Below are 27132 nucleotides of genomic sequence, written 5' to 3'. Positions count from 1 at the left end.
GTCCAAGGAAGGGCTATAGATTCTTATATACAGGAAGTTATGTCCTAGAAATATTGAGTCCTAGAAATATCTCGCTTACAGTATTCCATTTGTGGACTCCTGAAAGTAACATTATGTACTATCAAAACAGAGTCTTTATATTTCCTGATCAATCTATTTCTCTCTGAACACTTAACGATGCACATATAGTTATTCAACATTCTAATTCACAGCTTAGGGCCTCTCTCTCTCTCTCTCTCTCTCTCTCTATCTCCTTGATGAAGATCTTTTCTCTCCTCGAAGATGAGGCTCATGCTCTCATGGAAGAAGCATGTATTTATATAATAATTTGTATCTCCAAGAACAACAGATTATGTGTCAAACTAGCTATCTTCCTTGGTATCATAATGGCGTGAGTTATGTGCCATGCCAGTAGGGCCGGATTTAGATGAAGAGAGGCCCTAAGCTGTTCCACTTGTGAGGCCCGGACACAGATAGCGGGGGGAGATGGAGAGATAGAGATAGAGAGGGGGGCCCGCCCAGAGTTGAACAGTAGGTGTCCTGCCTTGGCCGGAGGCCCCCTAGACCTCGAGGCCCTAAGCTTCAGCTTGTCTAGCTTATAGGTAAATTCGGCCCTGCATGCCAGACACCGAGCTAGCCTCAGATGTCTCTGGGAAAGCAAAGATCTTAGTGATCTCGCAGGTGTCCTCATGATATACTGGTCTCTTTGAATTAGCCCAAGCATTCTTCGAAAACATCTACTTATTTTCCTAAACAGGGTTTGAAATGTTGTGCTGCTAATTTAGCTGACAACTTTTAGCTCACATGGTCTGTTTAACCCTTTCATTACAACAGCGGAGACAGATATTTTCTGAGCACTGCTGTTAAATCCAACAATAGAAAATAGACAAAGACAATAGGTGCATGAGTAGGCCATTAGGCCCTTCGAGCCAGCACCGCCATTCAATGTGATCATGGCTGATTATCCACAATCAGGACCCCGTTCCTGCCTTCTCTCCATATCCCCTGACTCCGCCATCTTCAAGAGCCCTATCTAGCTCTCTTTTGAAAGTGTCCAGAGAACCGGCCTCCACCGCCGTCTGAGGCATAGAATTCCACAGACTCACAACTATCGTCTCCGTTCTAAATGGCTTACCCCTTATTCTTAAAATATGGCCCCTAGTTCTGGACTCCCCCAACATCGAGAACATGTTTCCTGCCTCTAGTGTGTCCAAACCCTTAACAATCTTATATGTTTCAATAAGATATCCTCTCATCCTTCTAAATTCCAGAGTATACAAGCCCAGCTGCTCCATTCTTTCAGCATATGACAGTCCTGCCATTCTGGGAATTAACCTTGTAAACCTACGCTGCACTCCCTCATTAGCAAGAATGTCCTTCCTCAAATTAGGGGACCAAAACTGCACACAATACTTCAGGTGTGGTCTCACTAGGGCCCTGTACAACTGCAGAAGGACCTCTTTACTCCTATACTCAACTCCTCTTGTTATGAAGGCCAACATGCTATTCGCTTTCTTCACTGTCCGCTGTACCTGCATGCTTACTTTCATTGACTGATGAAGAAGGACCCCCAGATCCCATTGTACTTCCCCTTTTCGCCACTTGACACCATTTAGACAATAATCTGCCTTCCTGTTTTTGCTACCAAAGCGGATAACCTCACATTTTTCCACATTAAACTGCATCTGCCATGCATTTGCCCACTCTCCCAACCTGTCCAAGTCACCCTGCATTCTCATAGCATCCTCCTCACAGTTCACACTGCCAACCAGCTTTGTGTAATCTGCAAATTTGCTAATGTTACTTTGAATCCCTTCATCTAAATCATTGATGTACATTGTAAACAGGCTTGCGGCACCCCACTAGTCACTGCCTGCCATTCTGAAAGGGACCCGTTAATCCCTACTCTTTGTTTCCTGTCTTCCAACCAATTTTCTATCCATGTCTGTACCCCCAATACCATGTGCTCTAATTTTGCCCACTAACCTCCTATGTGGGACCTTATCAAATGCTTTCTGAATGTCCAGGTACACTACATCCACTGGCTCTCCCTTGTCCCTTTTCCCGAGTTACATCCTCAAAAAATTCCAGAAGATTAGTCAAGCATGAATTCCCCTTCGTAAATCCATGCTGACTCGGACCGATCCTGTTACTGCTATCCAAATGTAGCGCTATTTCATCTTTTATAATTGACTCCAGCATCTTCTTCACCACCGATGTCAGGCTAACTGGTCTATAATTCCTTGTTTTCTCTCACTCGCCTTTCTTAAAAAGTGGGATAACATTAGCTGCCCTCTAATCCACAGGAACTGATCCTGAATCTATAGAACATTGGAAAATGAATACCAATTCATCCATGATTTCTAGAGCTACTTCTAGTACCCTGGGATGCAGACCATCAAGCCCTGGGGATTTATCAGCCTTCAGTCCCATCAGTCTATCCAACACCATTTCCTGCCTAATGTGAATTTTCTTCAGTTCCTCTGTCACCCCAGATCCTCTGGCCACTACTATATCAGGAAGATTGTTTGTGTCCTCCTTAGTGTAGACAGATCCAAAGTACCTGTTCAACTCATCTGCCATTTCCTTGTTCCCCATAATAGATTCACCCTTTTCAGTCTTCAAGGGTGCAACTTTGGTCTTAACTATTTCTTTCCTCTTCACATACCTAAAGCTGCTTTTACTATCCTGCTTTATATTCTTGGCTAGCTTACCTTCCTACCTCATCTTTTCTCCCCGTATTGCCTTTTTAGTTATCTTCTGTTGCTCCTTAAACATTACCCAGTTCTCTTGCTTCCTGCTCATCTTTGCTATGTTGTAGTTCTTCTCTTTTCTTTTTATACTGTCCCTGACATCCCTTGTCAGCCACGGTTGCCCCTTACTCCCCTTGGAATATTTCTTCCTCTTTGGAATTAACTGATCCTGCACCTTCTGTATTATTCCCAGAAATACCTACCATTGTTGTTCCACTGTCATCCCTGCTAGGGTCACTTTCCAGTCAACTTTGGCCAGCTCCTCTCTCATGGCTCCATAGACCCCTTTATTCAACTGTAACACTGACACCTCCGATTTAAACTTCTCCCTCTCCAAATGTAGATTATACTTGACCATATCATGGTCACTACCTCCTAATGGCTCCTTAACAAATAGATAGTAGACCTAATACAGATTCACTTTACAGATTATTCAAATGTAAATGTGCTTGGAATTGTTTAGAATAGATTTTGCAAAAGTAAAATTATTAATGGCACTTCCAGTCTTTCACTTTCCAGATTGCATTTCAAAGAATGTGCATTAATTGGCTAAAAATAAAGTTGCTGTTTATATTTGTAACGATGTCAATTTAACCACATTTGCCGTAAAGAAAATCAAACTTTCAGGGGTACATCCAATTTCCAGCACTGCGAGGCCTTGGCAGAAACCTGCCTGTCATTTCACAGTAATTGGCATGAAAATGGCAATCCCACTGAGGGAGGTCACTGTATGTCAGGATACGGGAGATGAAAATGTGTCACAGAAGCAGTTCTTTCAAGGTTGAAGCTAGGTTGCATCGCTGGGGCTAAACAGATGAGAGCTCTACAGCTAATTAAATGGCAGGATGCTTGAAATAGGAATATTTTCATTTCCCAGCACTAGCTAACGCAATCATGTACACAACAATCACCAGAATTTAAGTCTTGACTGGTTTCTCAATTGGTTGCAGAAATCTGCAAAACCATATTTAATCACATGTGTAGGATGTGATATTTCAGCTTAATAATATAAGCTTTTTTGATATAAATGTTGGATTGCTTATTGAAATGACAAAAAGTAAATTTTAAATATGTCTTACGGTGCAGAGGAAAGGGGAATATTAAGGAGGGGACAAGAAGGAATATTTCCAAAAATGTTGGTGGTTTCTGAGTTTTGACTATTTTTAAATCACTGTTTGTATCAAAAGAGGATTTGGGTGCCTGAATTGATTTTGTCAGTAGCACTGGACTTGTGAGAATTTTCTGGTATAGCCAATGGCTGTGCGATGAGGGAATAGTCAAGACACATACAATATATATGTATGAATCAGTTCAATTGTCATATGTACCGACAATGGTACAATGAAGTTCTTATCTTGCTGCAACTTAACACACAGATAATATATAATGAATAATGATCAATTAATATAATAAATTAATATTGTAGTGCAAGACTAGTGCAAAACTAAAGACCATAGTGCAATCAAGACACAGTCCATCCAAGATCTTAATTGCAGAGCTAGTGTTGTGTGGTGTTCAAGAGCCTGTTGTTGCAGGGAAGAAGCTGTTCTTGAATGTGGTGGTCACAATTTTCTGGCTCCTGTACCTCCTTCCTGATGGTAGCAGTGAAATGAGAGCATGGCCAAGGTGGTTTGATAGGTTAAGAGCCTGTCCCACATTTGCGTCCTTGGCTCGCAAATTATGCGGCCTTGAGGCGTACGGGTACCGTATAGCCGCGCGGGGCCGGTCCCACTTAGAAGAGCGGAGGGGTATGGAGTTGTGCGGGGCTGGTCCCGACATCACGTGGGCTCCGAAATTCTTGCAGTGAACAAAATCTTCGCGCACCAACGGCCTGTCGCGGAACTGACGGCCAAAGTGGGACAGGCCCAAGACCCTGGCGCGACGCAACGTCTCATCTTCAACAGCAACAGAAGCAGGCAAACGATCGCTGAACTCGGCCTGGGGCTCACGGCCGTTGCGGTCCGGATCCGCCCCCACTTCTACTCCCAGAGCGGGGTCAAGAAAATTGAAGATAGACACAAAATGCAGAAGTAACTCAGCGGGACCGGCAGCATCGCTGGAGAGAAGCAATGGGTGACGTTTCGGGTCGAGATCCTTCTTTTCAGACTGAAGAAGAGTCTCGACACGAAACATCACCCATTCCTTCTCTCCAGAGATGCTGCCACTCCCGCTGAGTTACTCCAGCTTTGTGTCCATCTTCAAATGACGTCACGCGCTCCAGATGGCTGTGCGTACGCATGTAATCACGCCCGACCTTTGCTTGACCGTCTCGGCTCAAAGCGACCACGAGGTCGCGTAATTTGCATGCCAATGACACGTAAGTGGGACAGGCCCTTTAGGCAGAGCAAACCTGTAATGTCTTGACAGTATTTGTAAGGGGGTTCACTGTGAAAGAGGAAATGCAGGCTCAGTTGCTGAGTACATTCAAGGCATGAATCGATTCCATTTTGAGGTATGAGAGGAATCGAGAATTGGTGCAGGAAAGTGGAGCTGAAATAAAAGATCAACTATAATCAGGTTGAATAGTAGAGCAGGCACAGGTGTTATTTCTTACAAAGGGTGGAAAGGGAAAGGGGAATAAGTAGGTGTTGCAGGCCCTGGAGTTGTGCAGGAAGGTATCATGGAAGGGTGGAAAACAGTGCAGCAGTTTCTGCTTTTTCTTTTGGCGTAGTGGTAGAGTTGCTGCCTTACAGTGCCAGGGACCCAGGTTCGATCCTGACTACGGGAGCTGTCTGTACGGAGTTTGTACATTCTCCCTGTGACCAGGGCGAGTTTCCTCTGGGTTCTTCTCTTTACTCTCACACTCCAAAGACATACAGGTTAATTGGCTAGGTATAATTGTAAATTGTTCCTAGCGTGTGTTGGATAGTGCTAGTGTGCGGGGATCATTGGTCGGCACAGACGCAGTCGATTGAAGAGCCTGTTTCTGCGCTGTATCTTTAAACTAAACTAAACTAAAATATATTTAATTTGCAGTATTTTGCTTTTAACATACTGCATTTATTGCTCACCACTTGGCCCCCTCTGTGATGGGGAGATCAAGGATTTAATGGAACAAAGCTTCTGCCTCCAACTGTGATGTTGATCTCTCAAATACTTGCCACTTTAGTTCTCAGAAGATAGACACAAAAAGCTGGAGTAACTCAGCGGGACAGGCAGCATATCTGGAGAGAAGGAATGGGTGACGTTTCGGGTCAAGACCCTTCTTCAGTCCGAAATGTCACCCATTGCTTCTCTCCAGATATGCTGCCTGTCCCGCTGAGTTTCTCCAGCTTTTTGTGTCCATCTTTGGTTTAAACCAGCATATGCAGTTCCTTACTACACTTGAATTCTCAGTCTCATTCTCAAGTCATCTCCCTGTCCTCTGTCCTCTGTCCTCGGTCTCCTATAATCTTCCAACAAATCTCAATGTAAACTCGGGAAGAGTGGCTGGATAAATTGACTAGATCCATTTTAGGCAGAGATGAAACTAGGCTGGTGTGACTTAGCAGTTAACATAAAATGGCCATCTCTGTCAGTGCAAAAATGTTAAATCGGCAATGCTAGCAATATGGCTCTAATGTCAAGAAGTTTAAATTAATTGCACTTCAAAGACAGAGCTCAAAATACTTCCCAAAAATCAGCACATATTTGAGATTTGTAGTATTCATACTATAATTGCTGCTAATTATAAAACGTATTTGTTTGTCTTATTTATACCTCATTATGCCCTAAATGTTGTTACTTTCCACATGAATTGACAATAAAGTTACTTTGACTTTGATTGTCACCCTCTTTCATCTTCCTCCCTCATCTCTGTTTATCATTTAATCCTTGCCGTATTTTTCTCTTTTACAGAGGATAAAATGCACTAATTTTGCCATTTTTATTCACTGTTGTATATTACAGTATTATAATTTAAACATTATGATGTAAACTTTAATAAGACACCAAGTGTTTGGGTATCTCAGCGGGTCAGGCAGCATCTCTGGAGAATATGGATAAGTAAGTGACACCTATCCATTGTTCTCCAGGATGCTGGCTAACCTGCAGAGTCACTCCAGCACTTGGTGTTTATTTTTTGTAAACCAGCATCTGCAGTTCTTTCTTTCTACTCCCTGGTGTAAACTTTACTTTAAGACAGTTCATTTTACAAGCAGCATGAGGCAATTTTGTGTGAAATCTCTATTTGTGTTTCAGCTGCACTACGTTGTAATCTTGTGTAATGTTTAATCACTCATAATAAGCGCTGATTTTATTGTTTCAGTTCTAGGTGTTTTATATATCACTAGACCAAGGGGGACCCGTTGGGTCCTATCCCCTCAAAGCGCAGTTGTGGGGGGAGGGGGGGATTCACACGCACACACTGCGGCATCACACGCACACACGGACCACCCCACACACACACACACACACACTAATCCCCCTCTCCCCCTTGTAGGCACAGCTAGAGAGGGTGGGGGTAGAGAGGGAGAAGGGGACAGAGAGGGAGGGGGGTAGCGAGGGAGGGGGAGGGGGTAGAGGGGGGTGAGAGTAGAGAGGGAGGGGGGGTGTTTGGCTGACTTTTTGAGGCAGCGGTGGGGGGGAGGGTGCGGGGAGTGTGAATAACCTGGGGGGGGGGGGGGGGGGGGGGGGTTGTGTGAATAACATATGGGTTTGTTGTGCCATCATAGCTCCTCAGAAACATTGCTTCACTGCTTGCTCTCACTCATTTTCTCTGAAACATAAGCCTGGAAAAAAACACTCCAATAGCCCCGACTTCATCTCCGGGCTCGTCCTTTGTTCCACCGGCACTGGTGGAGTCTTTTTTGGTGGTGCGGGGAGTGTGAATAACCCGGGTGGGGGGGGGGGGGGGGGGGGGGGGGGAGTTTGAATAATCCGGGCCCCCCAACTCAAGCTGTTCCTGAACGTAAGATTCCAGCACTCCCCTTGCCTTCCTCAGCAATGATCTTTAAAAAAAAATCCCAATTGCACTTGGCCTGCATATTGCAATAGCAATTTGCCCTCCCCGTGCTAGTCAAGCCATTTAAAGCTGGTCTGTTTGAAAATCAAGGTATTTTGATTTTTTTAAACTTTAATCAGTAATAAGTCTAGAAATAAAGCATAAAATGTTCAGTGAAAGTGATCTCTTCCTCGAGGGGGACAATGTGAATCAGAATATGTAAAAATCTTGAGAAAGCTGGCATTTTTGAAGCTTTAATTGCGAATAACGTGTCAAATATAGGATGAAATCTTCATTGGGGTGGTCTCTGCTAGCTGAGCAATTGTGATGTTATCATTTGAAGCTGGTAGTTTTAATTTCAAAGTCTTTTGACTTTTTTAGACTTTTAATCAGCAATGAGTCGAGATTAAATCGAGAAATAAAGCATAAAATGTTCAGATAAGGTGATCCTGGCCTCGACAGTAAAAATGTCAATCGGAATATGTAAAAATGTAATCGTTACCGAGTAGTGTTTTTGCGAAGGTGTAAATACAACCACATATACATATATATACACACATGTATACACACACATATACACACGTACAAGATCAGACATTTAATAAGTATATGATAGATGTGCATGGTTATGGATCTTCGTGAACAATTATGAAATAGTCCACCTAAATTTATCTTTACTAATGTATTTACTTTACTAATAGAATGTTTGTACATTCTCCATGTGACTGAGTCGGTTTTCCCAGGGTCCTCTGGTTTTCTCCCACATTCCAAAGACATGCAGGTTTGTAGGCAAATTGGCTTCTGTAAATAGTCTCTAGTATGTAGGATGCAAAAGTGAAATAACATTGACCTCGTGTACGGGTGATCGATGGTCGGTGTGGACTCGGTCGGCTGAGGAGCCTGTTTCCACGCTGTATCTCTAAACTAAACTAAACTAAACTAAGCTAAACTAAACTAAACTAAACTAAACTAAACTAAACTAAACTAAACTAAACTATAATGGGGTTATGGGTAGAAGGCAGGAGAATGGTGTTGAAAGGGAAAGATAGATCAGACCTAATTGAATAGCTGAATAGACTTGATGGGCCGAATGGCCTAACTATATTCCTAGAATTTATGAACATAAACTAAAACAAGCTAAACTAATGAGATTATCTGCGTAGATAGGTGGGGGATACAACTGCCTTTGTCAAAATGCCTGTGCATCTCGGATGGGTTTCTGTCACACAGATGTGTCCTTGAGCCAGGCTGTATTTCAAAATGTCAACATCAAGCACACTCTAGGGCAGCCCTCTTGGCCTTTGTGCAGAGGGACTGGAGATCAGCTGTGGCAGGCTTGGAGATCTGCTGCAGTGTAGGAGCAGCAGGAGGTTCCACACAGCCAACAGAGCAGTGACATTTTATAAAAACAAGAAACGTTCTGCTTAAAAATTGATTGCTGGAACGTTACATCTCCCCATGTCTCCAAAAACAAACGGTGGTGGTATTCATTTTGCCCAGGGATGCTCAGCCAGAAGTGCAGGAAATCTTTAGGCTTTAGAGATGAGGCACAGAAACAGGTCCTTTGGTTCATAGAAACACAGAAACATAGAAAATAGGTGCAGGAGTAGGCCATTCGGCCCTTCGAGCCTGCACCGCCGTTCAATATGATCATGGCTGATCATCCAACTCAGTATCCCGTACCTGCCTTCTCTCCATACCCCCTGGTCCCTTTAGCCACAAGGACCACATCTAGCCACATCTAGCCACAAGGGCCACATCCCTTTAGCCACAAGGGCCACATCTTAAATATAGCCAATGAACTGGCCTCAACTACCTTCTGTGGCAGAGAATTCCACAGATTCACCACTCTCTGTGTGAAAAATGTTTTTCTCATCTCGGTCCTAAAAGACTTCCCCTTTATTCTTAAACTGTGACCCCTTGTTCTGGACTTCCCCAACATCGGGAAAAATCTTCCTGCATCTAGCCTGTCCAGCCCCTTAAGAATTTTGTACGTTTCTATAAGATCCCCCCTCAATCTTCTAAATTCTAGCGAGTACAAGCCGAGTCTATCCAGTCTTTCTTCATATGAAAGTCCTGACATCCCAGGAATCAGTCTGGTGAACCTTCTCTGCACTCCCTCTATGGCAAGACTGTCTTTCCTCAAATTTGGAGACCAAAACTGTATGCAATACTCCAGGTGTCGTCTCACCAAGACCCTGTACAACTGCAGTAGAACCTCCCTGCTCCAATACTTAAATCCTCTTGCTATGAATGCCAACATACCATTCACTTTCTTCACAGCCTGCTGCACCTGCATGCCCACTTTCAATGACTGGTGTACCATGACACCCAGGTCTCGTTGCATCTCCCCTTTTCCTAATCTGCCACCATTCAGATAATAGTCTACTTTCCTGTTTTTGCCACCAAAGTGGATAACCTCACATTTATCCACGTTATACTGCATCTGCCATGCATTTGCCCACTCACCCAACCTATCCAAGTCACCTTGCAGCCTCCTAGCATCCTCCTCACAGCTAACACTGCCCCCCAGCTTCGTGTCATCCGCAAACTTGGAGATGTTGCATTCAATTCCCTCATCCAGATCATTAATATATATTGTAAATAGTTGGGGTCCCAACACTGAGCCTTGCGGGGACCCCAGCTATTTACAATATACGTTAATGAGAACTAGCACTATCCTATCCTTCACATTAGGTACAAGTAAGGGAGGCACAGTGGCACAGCGGTAGAGTTGCTGTCTTACAGCACTTGCAGCGCCAGAGAAGCAGGTTCGATCCTGACTAAGGGTGTTGTCTGTACGGAGTTTGTACGTTCTCCCCGCGACCTGTGCGGGTTTTTTTTCTTCAGTTTCCTCCCACGCTCCAAAGATGTAGAGTTTGTAGGTTAATTGGCTTGGGTTTGTATACTTGGTATAAGTGTAAATTGTCCCTAGTGTATGTAGGATAGTGTTAATGTGTGGGAATCGCTGGTCAGCGTGGACTTGGTGAGCCAAAGGGCCTGCTTCTGTGCTGTATCACCAAACTAAACTGAATTAAACACCGTTTACAGTTTACAGAAGCCTATTAACTTACAAACCTGTACGTCTTTGTAGAGTGGGAGGTAACCGGTGTACTCAGAGAAAACCCACGCAGGTCACCGGGAGAATGTACAAATTCTGGAAAGATAGCACTGTAGCCTGGATTGAACCCGTGTCTCTGGCGCTGGAAGGCAGCAAATTTACCGCTGTGCCACTGTACGCCGTGATGTAAAATCCACTCCCAGTCAATGACATGCATTTAAAATACACAACATTGTGAGTTTGGAAATGGGAAGCAGTTTTATAGCCGAGACTTAAGTTTAGAGAAGATAAACGTTATAAAGGAGCCAATAATACAATCAACTCTGGATGGTAAAGAATTGAAAGAGGATCTCAATAGCGTAAAAACTGAGGCAGCGGCAGAGTTGAGCAGGGAAAATAACGAATGAGTGGTTTGGTGAAAATCTTGAGGTTGCAAACAGAGTAGGCCAATGTCTGCCGGGTGGTTAGAAAACTGGGCTTGTGTCTTTAGACTTTCCAATTTTTAGTTAATTTTCTTAGTTTAGTTTTGAGATACAGCACGGAAACAGGCCCTTTGGCCTAACGAGTCCTCAGTGACCAACGATCCCCGTACACTAACACTATCCTACACACACACTATGGGCAATTTATATTTATACCAAGCCAATTAACCTACAAACCATGGCTCCATTACAACGTTTATCTTCTCTAAACTTAAGTCTCGGCTATAAAACTGCTTCCCATTTCCAAACTCACAACCTGTGTGGACCAACTGGCAGGAGTTTTTATGGACATTTTCAACCTCTCACTTCTGAGGTCTGAGGTCCCCACCTGCTTTAAAAGGGCATCAATTATACTGGTGCTCAAGGAAGAGTAAGGTGACGTGCCTCAATGACTATCGACCAGTGGCACTAACGCCGGTGGTGATGAAGTGCTTTGAGAGGCTGATCATGGAGCAAATCAACTCCTACCTCAACAAAAACCTGGACCCACTGCAGTTCGCTTACCGCCACAACAGATCAACGGTGGATGCGATCTCGCTGGCCCTCCACTCCGCACTGGACCACTTGGACAACAAAAACTCATATGTCAGGCTGTTATTCATCGATTACAGCTCGGCATTCAACACAATCATCCCCTGCAAACTGGTTACCAAACTCGCAGAACTGGGTCTCTGCGCATCCCTCTGCAACTGGATCCTCGAATTCCTCATTCACAGACCACAGTCTGTTCGTATTGGTGGAAATGTGTCAGCCTCGATAACAATCAGCACGGGAGCACCTCAAGGCTGCATGTTCAGCTCCCCTGCTGTACTCACTCTATACTCATGACTGCGTAGCCAACCACAGTGCAAACTCCATCATCAAGTTCGTTGACGACACCACTGTTGTGGGGCGTATCACGGATGGGGATGAGTCAGAATACAGAAGGGAGATCGAGCAACTGTCCATATGGTGCCAACGCAATAACCTGGCCCTCAACACCAGCAAAACCAAGGAACTGATTGTGGACTTTGGAAGGAGTAGGAGGGGGACCCACAGCCCCATTTATATCAACGGGTCGATGGTTGAAAGGGTCAAGAACTTCAAATTCCTGGGCGTGCACATCTCTGAAGATCTTTCCTGGTCCGAGAACACTAACGCAATTATCAAAAAAGCTCATCAGCGCCTCTACTTCCTGAGAAGATTACGGAGAGTCGGTTTATCAAGGAAGACTCTCTCTAACTTCTACAGGTGCACAGTAGAGAGCATGCTGACCGGTTGCATCGTGGCTTGGTTCGGCAATTTGAGCGCCCTGGAGAGGAAAAGACTACAAAAAGTAGTAAACACTGCCCAGTCCATCATCGGCTCTGACCTTCCTTCCATCGAGGGGATTTATCGCAGTCGCTGCCTCAAAAAGGCTGGCAGTATCATCAAAGACCCACACCATCCTGGCCACACACTCATCTCCCTGCTACCTTCAGGTAGAAGGTACAGGAGCCTGAAGACTGCAACAACCAGGTTCAGGAATAGCTACTTCCCCACAGCCATCAGGCTATTAAACCTGGCTCGGACAAAACTCTGATTATTAATAACCACTTTCTGCTATTTGCACTTTATCAGTTTATTTATTCATGTGTGTATATATTTATATCATGGTATATGGACACATTTATCTGTTTTGTAGTAAATGCCTACTATTTTCTGTGTGCTGAAGCAAAGCAAGAATTTCATTGTCCTATACAGGGACACATGACAATAAACTCACTTGAACTTGAACTTGAAACCTGTACGCCATTGAAGTGTGGGAGGAAACTGAAGATCTTTGAGAAAACCCACACGGTCATGGGGAGAACGTACAAACTCCGTACAGACAGCACCCGTAGTGGGAACTCAGATCTCTAGCACTGTTATCACAGTAAGGCAGCAACTTTGCCACTGCGACACCGTACCTCCCCCCTCGTGCGAAAAACACAAACAGCTCAACCGGTGCTGGATGCTAACAATGCAGTCTTGTGGAGAGAATGACGGGGATAGTGATAGCATGGTGAAAGTGTGTCATTAATTGTTTTGTAATTCTATATGGTGCGTGATTCTAATGACCCCAGACACTCTGTATGAGTCCTTTGTTTACATTTTTTAAAGGTATTGATTGCTGTTCAAATGTTACCTTTGTCTGTACTATTTTGATCATTCTCAATTTCATATCTGCTTTGCTGCAAATACAACATTTTACAGGCCACAGAAATGTATTGGATATCTAGTCATTCAGAAGCGTTGGTGAATGGCAAAGGGATATTAATTCACGGTGCAGGAGCTGGAGAATGGAAAAACAGCTAAATAAATAAAGATAGAATAGATCATTGTGACAGAAGTCTGGATAAGAAGCTACGGAATAATTGAAAAAATCCATCAGATTTTATAATGTTCTCGGGTAGAGAAATCTACTATCCTTACGCAAGTCTAATTTAAGTATGACTAATGCTGTGCTCTGAAAAGGCCAAGCAGTTCAAAGGACTATTAAGAGTGGTAATTAACTGCAGGCTATGCAGCTAATTCACATAACCCATAAGGGAATAAAACTTCCATTGGAAAAAGACGCAAGGTTTTCGAGTGACTCAGCGGTTCAGGCAGCATCTCTGGGGAACATGGATAAGTGATGGTTTGGGTCAGGACCCATCATTTTTTTGGAGCAACTTAGTTTAGTTAATTGTCATGTATACCAAGGTACAGTGACAAGCTCTATTGTTGCGTGCTATCCAGTCAGCAGAAAGACTATATATGATTACAATATATGAATACTATATATGATTACGTCCACAGTATACAGATAGAGGATAAAAAGAATAACGCTTAGTGCAAGAAAATCCAGTAAAGTCCGATTAAAGATCGTCTGAAGATAATCAATAGATCTGAGAGGTGATTAAGAAGGGCATAGTTAGAGTAAGCTGCTGTCGGAATAGAAGTGTAAAAGTGTGGAGCAATTGAAATGAATGATTGTAGAAGATAGACACAAAATGCTAGCGTAACTCAGCAGAACAGACAGCACCTCTGGAGAGAAGGAATGGGCGACTTTTCAGTTCGAGACCCTTCTTCAGAATGATTGTAGATCCGCTTGTGGGATCAGCACGCAAAGATTTGCTTGGCTTGGGTGCCATCTTGCAACTCAGCGGGTAGACTGATTGTCAAGGCTTCAGGCGCATTGTAAGGGGGCGATGGGGGTGAAAAAAGCTGAAAGAGAAGAGACAGAGACCAAGTGTGGCAGCTATAGAACCCAGGCAGGCGAAGGGGGAGGGGGGGGGGGGGGGGGGGGGTTGATAGGCAGATGGTTGGTCAAAGGCCAGGGATAAAAAAATAGAAGGCATGAAACAATAGGTTTGAAAAGTTGCAAATTGTGAAGCCAGAGGAAGGAATGTCGGAGGTCGTGGAGGGGCCAATGAGGTGCATGTCCAAGTGGAGCACAGGGGAGGAGGTGGGTGGAGTATGGGTGATTAAGGGGAGGGGGTTTGTTAGAGGTTATCTAAAACTGGAGAATTCAATGTTCATACCATTGGGCTGTAAGCTACACAAGTGGAATATGAGGTGCTGTAAAGACTTCTATCAATGTTACCGTTGTACTAATCAGATGTAATTATAATTCAGTCAACAAATCTTAGTGTTGATTGGCATCAGAAATCAAGGTTTGCAAGGTTCAAGGCGAACCAGGTAATTGGTTGAGACTTTGCTCCTGATAGAATGCCACTGATAATATCAATAAGATTGTTATCAGTGCCCCTTTTATGACAATGTGGTTATTATGCATGATAATAAAATGGTGAATGTTTTCCACATAGACTGTTCCTGTTCTATGCCAAGTCATCTGGGAAAGCGACAACTTTGCAATGTGTTTCTTCATGAGCTGAAAATCTATAACTGTAGGTCTTTTAGTTTATTTTAGAGATACAGCATTGAAACAGGCGCTTCAGCCCACCGAGTCTATGCCGACCATCGATAGATAGATAGATAGATATGCCATTTATTGTCACTATACATGTACAAAGAAATTAAAAGCTGCTCGTACTCAGTGCATACATATAATTTAGTACAAAAAACAAGAAACAGAAAACAAAAATAAAAGGGAGAAGGGGGGGGGGGGGGGGGGGGGAGGGGGGGGGGTAGGTGCACAATTCTGCGGCGCTATATACATATATACAGATGGAAGTCCGGGTGTTGGGCTGTGAAGTCAGTGTATGTGTGAATTTAGAGTAGTTATAATTTTCGGAAAACAACTATTCCTGAGTCTATTTGTCCTGGATTTGATGCACCTATAGCGCCTTCCAGAGGGCAGCAGGTCGAACAGTTCAAACGCAGGATGGGAGCTGTCCTTGATGATATTCTTTGCCCTGCTAAGGCAGCGGGAGGTGTAAATATCCATCAGGGAGGGGAGAGGGCAGCCAATGATCTTCTGTGCTGTCCTAGTTACCCTCTGAAGCCTCCCCCGTACACTAGTTCTATGATGTCTCACTGCCTTATTCACTTGCTACACACTAGGGGCAACTTACAGAAGCCAATTAACATACAACCTCGCAAATCTTTGGAATGTGGGAGGAAACAGGAGCACCCGGAGGAAACTCACGCAGTCACAGGGACAACATGCAAACTCCGCACAGACAGCAGCCGAGGTCAGGCTCGAACCTGGGTCTCTGGCACTGTGAGGTAACAGCTCTGTGAGCTCCCCCTCTGTGCAGCCTGACTAATGAATAAGAGACTCGTTGCAGAGTTGTCGGTTTCATGTTTCTTAAATGTCAGCAGTGGGTCAGTAATCTTTGCACCTTTGAATCAGGAAGTCGTGGGGTGAAATACCACCCTGTGCATTCAAGCACAATCTTCTGGATTGACATTTCAGTGTAGTTCTGAAACAGTTTTTGCGATGTCTGACAAACTGTCATTAGAATGAGGCACCCACTATTGACAGACAGGTGTAAAAGATTTTATAACGCTACTCTGAATAGCAAAGCAGCTTTTTTGGAATCCTAGTTTAACTATATAACATGGAAGCCGGCCCTTTGGCCCACCAACTCCACACTAACCATCGATCATCCATTCACACCAGTTCTATGTTAGCCCACTTTCGCATCTGCTCCCTATATACCCGGGAAAATTTATAGAAAACCAATTAACCTACGAATTCACACATCTTTGGGATGTGGGAGGAAACGGGAGCACCTGGAAGAAACCCACATGGTCACAGGGAGAATGTGCAAACTCCACAAAGACAGTACTCCCGGTCACGATCAAACCCGGGTCTCTAGCGCTGTGAGGCAGCAGCTCTACCAACTGTGTCACTCAAATTGACACAACAGTTCTTAAAGAAAAGCAATGTACAAGATTTTCAAAATAACTTGGAATAATTTGATGATCTCAGACTATCCATTATTTTTGTTAGTCGCAGCTTCTCCCTGGTTATTTTCAAATTACAATTTTCTTAAACCCAGGAGGTTGATTACTACTTGGTAAAAGTTAAAATCTATGAAACTTGGTTAATGTTAGTTAACGTTAAGTAATGTTGATCATACAGTTATTAAGCATTAGACCACTGGACTATTATTATATAGCAACTTGTGGAAGCTTGCTCTGGTCAGATTTCTGTCCCATGACATGACTATTCCTCAAAATAATATGCATTTAGTTCAGTTTAATTTAGAGATACAGTGTGGAAAGAGGCCCTTCGGCCCACCTGGTCCGCGCTAACCAGCGATCCCCGTGCATTAAGGTTATCCTACACACACTAAGAACAATTTTTACATTTACCAAGACAATTTACCTACATACCTGTACGTCTTTGGAGTGTGGGAAAAAACCGAAGATCTCGGAGAAAACCATGTTGGTCAAGGGAAGAACGTACAAACTGCGTACAGATAGCGCCCGTAGTCGGGATCAAACCTGGGCCTCCGGCGCTGCATTTGCTGTAAGGCAGCAACTCTACCGCTGTGTGTTTTTGGTGCTATAAAATGTACTGAACAAATACAAAATATTTCACATGACACTAAAGTGGGTGATATCGTCAATAGCCAAGATGACTATGTAAAATTGCAGCAGACTCTTGATCAACTATGCAAGTGTGCTTAAGAATGGCTAATGGAGTTTAATGCAGATAAATACGAGGCATTAGATTCTGGGAAGAAAGCAGGTCAGACCTTCACAATGTATTGGAGGGCCCTGGGGAGTGTTGTAGAGTAGAGAGTCCAGGAGAACCGATACATAGTTCCCTCAAAGTGACATCACAGGTAGTTAAGGTGGTCAAAGAGGTTTTTGACACATCGGCCTTCATCAGTCAGGATATTGAGTGCAGAGTATATTGCTGTTGTACAAGACATTGGTGAGGCCACGTGGAGTACTTTGATCATTTATGGTCACCTTGCTAAAGGATGGAAAGCATAGAGAGAAGATTTACATGAATGTTGCCAGATTCTTCATGGGTTGATCTACAGGGAGAGGTTGGGGAGACTAGGACTTTGTTCCTTAGAGTGCAGAAGGCTGAAGGTTGATCTTATAGAGGTATATAAAATCACGCGGCGAATAGATAGGGTGAATCCATGGAGTCTTTTACCTAAGGCAGAGGAATCAAAAACATGAGGACATATGTTTAACATGAGAGGGGGAAGATTTTATACAAACCTGAGTGGTAACATTTTAGTAAAAACAAGGAACTGCAGATGCTGGTCTACAAAAAAAGATGCAAAGTGGATGTATTCAAGAGAGAGTTATATTTAGCTCTTAGGGCTAACAGAATCAAGGGATATGAGGAGAAAGCAAGAACAAAGTACTGAATTTGGATAATCAGCCATGATCATATTGAATGGTGGTGCTGGCTCGAAGGGCTGAATGACTTACTCCTAAGTGCTGGAGTAACTCAGCAGGTCAGGCAGCATTTCTGGAGAACATTGATAGGTGACGTTTCGGGTTGGGGGTGGTGGGCATATGTAACCAAGAGGAGGTAGCTGAGGCAGAAACTATCAAAGCATTTAAAAGACACTTGCTCAGATACAAGGATAGGAAAGGTTTAGAGGGATATGGGCCAAATGCAGGCAAATGGGACTGGCTTAGATGGGGACTTTGGACAACATGGACAGGTTGGACCTGTTTCTGTGCTCTATGACTATGGCTCTGCAGCAACAGATCATTTCTATGCAGGCTGCCTGTTGTGCCCTTTCTAGAAAAGATGAGTTACTGTGGGGAGCTGTCAATGTACAAACTTTTGCTAGTGATTCATCTTCGATTCTCCAGCAAAACGGTCCTGCTGTTTGAATTTCACATCTGCCCTTCGGCAAGGCAGTGAAACCTAATGGGTGGGAGTACTGAGTTGAGTAATGAGATGTGGGAGCCAAAACCCCTGCGGATCTTACTGTGAATGTTTGTTTTTTATTAACTGTGCCACCACTCTTAACCCCTCTCTCCTCAGCCTATCCCATACTGTGTTAAAGTTAAAACCTATGTCAACCATCAAATCCTCCTGTCAACCCATGGAAGTCACCTGGGAATGAACTGTGCTTTGAGTCTAATGAGGAATGTATCAAGTGGTGTTGTTTCGTTCAAGGATAAGAACGACTATAGACACAAAATGTTAGAGTAACTCATCAGGACAGGCAGCATCTTTGGAGTGAAGGAATGGGTGACGTTTCAGGTCAAGACCCTTCTTGACCCGAAACATCACCCATTCCTTATCTCCAGAGATGCTGCCCGTCCCGCTGAGTTACTCCAGCATGTTGTGTCTATCTTAGGTTTAAACCAGCATCAGCAGTTCCTTCCTACACTTAAGACCTTCTATTTATCTGACATCAAGGTTATCAAAAAGAATGCCAAAGTGCTTCACAGTATCAGTATGAAACAAAGTTTGGGGCTGAGTCATATAAAAGGATAAGAATGACTAGAAGGGTGGCCAAAGTGAGTGTTTTTCAGGAGTATATCAAAGCAGAAGGGAAAGTTCATGAGGCAGAGAAGGGGCATTGACAACTGAAGGTATGATGGAGTCTTTCAATTGGCTAGAAGGGGAAAGATTCTCAGCACAGCTTACAACATCTAGGATGCTTATAGGGCTGAAGGAGGTAACAGGGATATGGTGATGAGGCAGGAGAAGAAAATGATGTAGATGAGAATATAAAATATTCTTGCAACCCAACGGTATGCTCATTGAATTCTCCAATTTCAGGTGACCTTTAACAACCCTCCTTCACCTTTCTCCCCTGCACCCCTCTTTCTTCCTCATCAAACCCCTCCCCTGTGCCCTAACTGGACTCAAACCTATTTCTCTCCTCCCCTTCCACCTACATTCCTTCCTCTGGCGTCACAATTTGCAGCACCTCAATCCTTTTGTCTCGCACCTTTCTTTTTAAATCTCTGGCCTTTGTCCAACCATCTGCTTATCAAAACCCTCCCTCGCCAGTCTCCACCCATTACTACCACGTTTTGTTCTGACCCTGCTCATAGCCTTCTTTAACCCCTCCACGACAATCAGACTAAAGATGCATCCTGACCCAAAACCTCACCTATCCATGTTCTCCAGGGATACTGCCTGGCCCGCTGAGTTACTCCAGCACTTTGTGTCTTTTTTTTGTAAAACAGCATCTGCATTCCATGTTTCTACAAACTCATGTCATTACTTAACTGGGAAATCATCCTCGAGCCTGAGGAACATTGGTCATGGGCTCCGTTGAGCAGAAAATAGGCAGAAGGAAGACAGGATGCATGGGGGAATAATTCTTTCTCTACAAGGGCAGTGGTGGATTCTTGACTGGAGTGAATAAAGCCAAGTTGAAAGGCTGCAACATTCAATGGCTTTAAGAAAGGTGGCACAGTGGCTCAACGGTAGAGTTGCTGCCTTAAAGGGCTGTCCCACTTGGGCGACCTAATTGGCGAGTTTAGAAGAGTTTAGGAGAGTTTGAAAAAGTGTCATGTTGAGGACCTCCTTTCACTATGTAGAAGACCTCCTTCAACCTCCTTCAACTATGTTGAAGACTAGCTTCGACTAGCTTCGGGAAAATTGGACACCGAATAGTGGAGAGTGAAGGCGACCTCCTTCGATCTCCTTCGACCTCCCTTCGACTATGATGAAGACTATCTACGACTACCTTCGACTACGTTTGATTACCTTCGACTACCCTCGATTACCTATGAATAACGTGCCGACCTGCTATGGCCTACTTCGACTAAACCTATGTGTAAAAAAAATATCGATTTTTTCCATGGCGACCTTTTTTTACTCGCTGGCATTTTTCAGCATGTTGAAAAATACGCCGTGACCTAACTGAGGCCTCAAAAAGGCAGGGACTACTCTCGAGCATGAACGAGAGTTACAAAGACCTCCTAGGACCTCGTGTCGACCATGCTGCGAGTATGAGTCAAGGGCAAACTCTTCTAAACTCGCCAATTAGCTCACCGCAGTGGGATTTCCTCTTTACAGCACCAAAGACTCAGGTTCAATCCTGATTACACGTGCTGTCTGTACATAGTTTGTACATTCTCCCTGTCACTGCATGGTTTTTCTCCGGATGCTCCGGTTTCCTTCCACGTTCTAAAAACATACATGCCACTCAGCTCATGACAACCCGAACCTGCAGAGAGTGGTAAACACAGCTCAGTCCATTGCAGGCTAGTCCCTCCATCCATTCCATCTTCATGGTGCATTGCATCAGGAAGGCTGGAAATATCATTGAGAATACTTGCTGCCCTGGCCATTCCCTTTCTCTCTTTAGACTTTAGACTTTGTGCCGACCAATGATCATCCATTTTATCCGATACACTAGGGACAATTTACAGAAGCCAATTAAGCTATAATCTTGTACGTCTTTGTAGTGTGGAATATAAACTTGTGGTTCAGACAAACGGTCTGGCAAAAGGAGATTCTCAACAGGTTGGGCAGTGTGGGGAAGTGGGTTTGTAATGGATGAGATAAGTAAAAAAATAATTGCCCCTGTGTTCTTTAAAAATGCTGAGGTTTTGATATGAAGATTTATACATAGCTCAAATTTGACCTTGCAGTTCCTACATTTACTGGGCACTGGTATATTTTTCAGATTCATTTTGATAATTACTTAGTTATTAGGGCGGCACAGTGACACAGAGGTAGAGTTGCTAACTTACAGCGCCAGAGACCCGGGATCGATCCTGACTACAGGTGCTGTCTGTACGGAGTTTGCATGTTCTCCCCATGACCACATGGGTTTTCTCCGAGAGCTCCGGTTTCCTCCCATATTCCAAGAACATACAGCTTTGAAGGTTAATTGGCTTAGGTAAAAATCTTTTATTGTCATTGTGTGTTGTATAGTGATAGTGTATGCGGATCGCTGGTCAGTGCAGACTCGGTGGGTCGGATGGCCTGTTTCTGCGTTATATCTCTAAACTAATTTATTGAGTATTCTGTGTTGTATGCATCCTCCATTAAAACGAAATCTAGACCTGATCTATACTAATGGCCCTTCAAATAAATGTTCCATTTTTAATTTAATATTTAGTGAGAAAGCTTCTTCTGGATTATATAGATCAAATGTCTGGCTTTACTGCAGGCAGATATTTAAGTATTAACACATCATGGATCTAATTAAGGCAGGAGCCATCTTGCATTTAAAAGGTGATATAAAGTACAAAGCAGCACCTCATTTCAACTCAACCACTAATGACAAATTGCAAGAGTGCACGTCTCATTTTCTGGAATAGGTATCAGTGAATTGAGGCACATATGTATCGGTAGACATCGCTCTCTGTAAATTTAATTTCACTGTACTTGACAATTTTCTCTGCTGCAAATTGTTTCAATTAGATTATCCCAGATCAGAGCTTGTCTCTTTGCCAATGTGTCACAATCACATTTAAAAATTCTCCTTTCACTTTTGACTTATACCAACATGATTAATGTAAACCTCGTTTTGTTACTAAATGAAATATGCATCAGTTTTGACAGTCAGCAGAAGATGGTAATATTGGTCAACAAAATAGAGAGAGTACAGAGGAGATTTACTAGAATGTTGCCTGGGTTTCAGCAACTAAGTTACAGAGAAAGGTTGAACAAGTTAGGGCTTTATTCTTTGGAGCGCAGAAGGTTAAGGGGGGACTTGATAGAGGTCTTTAAAATGATGAGAGGAATAGACAGAGTTGACGTGGATAAGCTTTTCCCACTGAGAGGAGGGAAGATGCAAACAAGGGGACATGACGAGAGAATTAAGGGACAGAAGTTTGGGGGTAACATGAGGGGGAACTTCTTTACTCAGAGAGTGGTGGCTGTGTGGAATGAGCTTCCAGTGAAGGTGGTGGAGGCAGGTTCGTTTTTATCATTTAAAAATAAATTGGATAGTTATATGGACGAGAAAGGAATGGAGGGTTATGGTCTGAGCGCAGGTATATGGGACTAGGGGAGAATACGTGTTTGGCACGGACTAGAAGGGTCGAGATGGCCTGTTTCCGTGCTGTAATTGTTATATGGTTATATGGTTATAGGTATTATTGCACAGTATTGTTCAGATCCAGCACCCCTTCTGTTTGCTCTGGTTACCCATTCCAACTGCACATAACTTACTAGATTATGTATATAAAATCAGATCTGTAGTATTGTAAATCAACCATTTATAAAATATACGCATTCATTTTTACATTTCTTTTATTTCAGAAATAGATGAGAAAAGGGAGACTAATCTGCAAGGCGAGGTATGTTGAACAATATATTTATTACTGCCTTTATTTATTACCTAAAATAATTTTGCCGATTTTGGGTGTGTGTTAACATCAAAGAACTGTAGGATTCGATGAGAGAATGCTTGAGCTACATTTTCACGCACAATTGAAGTATTGTAGTAGAGGGGAATTTAAAATGAAAAAAGCTGGAAATTCATTTCAGCAGGTCAGGTCAGGTCAGGCAGTGTCTACATAAATGGAAACACGGTTAATATTTTGTGTCAAAACACAAAGTCCTGGGTTAGGACAGGCAATGTTTCACGTCAGGACCCTTCTTCAGACTGATTGTAGCAGGCGGGGAGAGAAAGCTGGGAAAGAGGTGGGGGCTGGACAAAAGCTGGCAAGTGATGGGTGGATACAGATGAGGGGGTTTCATGGGCAGATCGGTGTAGTAAGTATCAAAGGTGGAGGTGAAAAGGAGACAAAAGGGAGTGAAATATAAAGCTAGTGGAATGATCCTGAAGGTGACCTTGCCAAGGCAGAGTGAAGTGTAGATGGAGTCAATGGAAAGGAGGCAGGTTTGAGCAATGGTCTGGGCTATCTATGTACACTAGGTGTGAAGCATCACTTTCACATGGTAGCTCAGTCACAGAAACTGAAACAAATACTCCAAAACCTTGTGCAGCTGAAACTACCTCTGCAGCTGAGTGTCACCTTAAATATTGATGAAGCAGCCAATTTGCTTTAGACACCCGGAATGAGTGGGCTGGGCTGGGAACTGTCCCTGCCCATGTTCCATCTATATTCTATTGGCGGGAGGTGTAGGATTCACTTTAGGGGTACAGCGCAGAAACAGGCCCGTCGGCCCACCGAGTCCGTGCCGACAAGCCATCACCTCGTACACTGACACTATCCAACACACTAGGGCACAATTTTTACTGAAGCCAAGTAACCTACAAACCTGTACGTCTTTGGAATGTGAGGGGAAACCGAAGCACTGCGGAGAAAACCCACGCAGTCACAGGGAGAACATAAAACTCCATGTAGACAGCACCAGTAGTCAGGATCGAAACCGGGTCTCTGGCACTGTAAGGCAGCAACTCTACCACTGCGCCACTGTGCTGCCCTGATTGCATTTGCATTTTTCAGTTGACTAAATATTTTTTTTCAAATAGCTGCTCAAGATAATTTAAATCCACCAGGAACAATATGACAAAAAATCTAGAGGGATTTTTGTACACTTGGTCCCACTACACCAATTCGGGCCGATTGAGCCCAATTCCTCAGTCAGGATCCCAAATACAGACCTAGTGATATGGGATCATTTAATAACATTTTTGCGATTTACCAAGTGACTGAGACCAAAGTTTTTTTTTTCACTTCGAGTGTTGTTCTGACCTTTACTCATTTTGGGATCCACTATGAATATGAGAGCAATATTGTAATTTGATTATCGATAATTGAATTTGTAGTAAGTACATTATGCTGAACTTAGCTATATACTTTTAAAGCTAAATTTAGGTTGTGGCTAAAATTCAGCTCAATGGAAAGATACGTGATCAGGTAAATTCTTTTCTTATCAAAGCTGCTGAGGTGAAATGTTTGCTGCTTCTAATGGTGAAAATGGCCTTTCAAAACATTTCTGCAATGTTGAATACTTCACAATTAAAAAAATATATATTCTAACACGTGATATAAATTTCTAAACTGTTTCACCATAGTCAAAAATACTGTTCAGGTTATTGATGTGATTTAACATTGATTTAATATTGATGTGTTATTTTTCATTTCCAGAATGCTGAGATGTCACCCCAACAAAGAAAGAAGAGTGTTTACACACCTCCAACTATGAAAGGTACTGTTAAGGTACTGTTCATAATTCTGCTTGTATGTATCTACCACCAACTGCTAAAGCAGACTGGAGTCCTTCTGATTTAGTTGGCCTCAGCAAATATTTGTTGTGAACTGGGTTGAACTAGTTCTCATACAAAGAATCCAGCGAGTGAATTAAGCAATTATGTGCGAGGTAATTCATCAACTCGCTGATTTTTGCGCTGCGGTGATCAATGTCACCGGTGCAGCCGTGACATCATTATTTTGGCGCTTTAACCTACAATCAATAGGGGATCTAAAATAACTGAGTAATTAATTCCGAATGGCATTGTTTTCTTTCCCACTTGATTCCTCGTGACTATCAGGGCACAGGTCACAAGCTCTTGAGATAATTTGCTTCCTCTCTCTGTGGTCCCTTTCTGAATTTAGAATGGCAATGTTAATTTTAAATGGATCTTGGAGGTGCCCTCTGCCACTGACATTGTCAAGTGCATAATTCTTTCCTAACCAGCCGCCACTTAGCTTTGCACTAGACGCATGCGCATGCAACTGGTCAACATCAAGTTTGCAGAAAGGAACTGAAGATGCCAGTTTACACCGAAGATAGACACAAAATGCTGGAGTAACTCCGGTTTAAATTCCATTGGGAATATTTTGGAGGAGCAAGAAACCAAGAACTCAGCTGGTCAGGGAACGTCTCTGGAGAAAAAGGATGAGTGCTGTTTTGGGTCTGGATTTTTCTTCAGTCTAAATCTGAACAATGGAATCTTCTTCAACATCAATGTGCATTCCACTTGTTACAAGTCAGGTCGAGTTTATTTCATATGCACAAGAACACAAAGGTACAGGTGCAATGAAAATCTTGCTTGCAACAGCATCACTGGCACAGAGACAAACATCACACATAAACATAAATTGTACAAAATTAACGCAAATTCTATAAAACAGTGAAAAGAAACACTGCCAAAAAGACACCAATGCAAAAACAGACATTTAGAAAACAATTCCATTGCAGTGCAATAGGTGGCCCATATGTTCTGTTGCTACATTTATATTTGCATTGAAAGATTTAAAGCAGTCTAGTTAAAGAAGGAAAGCACGCTGAGGAGCACCACCCTGAATAATTAAAGCTTAAATCATTTGCAATCTATGCAGAAAGTCAATAAACAGTTGCGCCAGCCAAATGGTTTTAACAATGCAAAATGGGACACCATCAAATACATTTTCTACGTCAATGCTATCTGCTAATTCATTTCAAGTGCTTATTGCACCTTATCTATAAAGCATATAGTAAAAGACTGTATTGAAGCTTTGTGTAGACTTCAAAATAAGGTAAAACTGAGTGAGACCACAAAGTATTTGTACTAGATAGACATTAATTATATACATCTATAAATCTATATACATCTGCTGTTGCATAATTTGGAGCTATTATAAAACCAAACCTTGGACAGTGAACTTTTGTTAGTAATCAGATAGATTAGTCTCAATCTGTTTTTTACATAATATGGTGCCAATATAGATCACGTATCACCAATTTAGTTTAAATCAACTCTAAAACTAATTTATACTATGTACAACGCTGTCTGCCGAGATACTGCCTGACCCGCTGAATTCCAGCAGTCTGATATTTTGTCCGGGTTTAATTCGTTGGATTAAGAATATAAAAGCACCAATTTTAATCAAATCAGATTTATCAACGTGACTGCCTTGAATTGTTCTTGGTAGAATTATTCCAAGAATTTAGTCTCCTTAATATCTTAGATGTTATAATGTAATTGTTTGAAGAATCAGCACATACAGAACTGTGCAACAGTGTAACAACATTGTAAGTATGGTGGTTAGCGGAACTCTTGATCATTTGACATTTTATTCCCACTATCAGACAGCTGTTTTTCCGTTGGCACCTCCTTCTCTCTGTTCATCAATTAAAAAAATCCAGAACCTTTGGCTCTCTCTCTGTGATGATCTTCAATTCCACTTGATGATCAGCTGGTCGATGTTCTTCAGTGGATCACAATAATCCAATACTCTTCTACATCTCTTTGAGACTGGTCATTCTAGTTTTGATGATGCTTCCCTGACAATTAAAATCTACACATGGGAAAAATCAAAATCCCATAACGTGGCTTGGCATTGAAAACCTCCTGAGTAAATAAAAAATGTGAAGGGAAGCATATGTTGTGGCTAAACATGTTATAATCTATTAAAACATATGCACAACCTGACTAACAACTATATGTTAACAACTTAATATCAAAAAACATGTATTTTCTTTCCTTTATGAATGCAATGTGAAGACCATTATTGCAAGAAGAAAACCGATTCACTAATGCAAAGGTTTCAGTCTAGTTTTTTCAAGAATTGATAGAAAGGTGAATGAGAGGAGGGGCAGGACAAAGGCTGGCACAGGTGAGGAGGGTTATCTGATAGGAAAATAGTTGGATCAAGACCAGAGATGAA

The 27132-nt window shown here is 42.8% G+C and overlaps 1 protein-coding gene across 3 annotated transcripts in view; it reads left to right on the top strand.

Moving 5' to 3' along the window:
- ppp1r1c (protein phosphatase 1, regulatory (inhibitor) subunit 1C) overlaps positions 1–27132 on the top strand; it is a 102801-nt gene that overhangs the window by 41563 nt on the left and 34106 nt on the right. For all 3 annotated transcript variants that reach the window (XM_055637859.1, XM_055637856.1, XM_055637855.1), the window contains exons 3-4: positions 22832–22869; positions 24631–24691. In XM_055637859.1, coding sequence (XP_055493834.1) covers positions 22832–22869; positions 24631–24691 — 99 coding nt within the window. The remainder of the gene's footprint in view (positions 1–22831; positions 22870–24630; positions 24692–27132) is intronic.

This window comes from Leucoraja erinacea, chromosome 7 (genome assembly GCF_028641065.1).
Source record: "Leucoraja erinacea ecotype New England chromosome 7, Leri_hhj_1, whole genome shotgun sequence".
NCBI lineage: Eukaryota > Metazoa > Chordata > Chondrichthyes > Rajiformes > Rajidae > Leucoraja > Leucoraja erinaceus.
The sequence above is the reverse complement of the archived record's forward strand: the minus strand, read 5'-3'. Positions and strand labels throughout refer to the sequence as shown.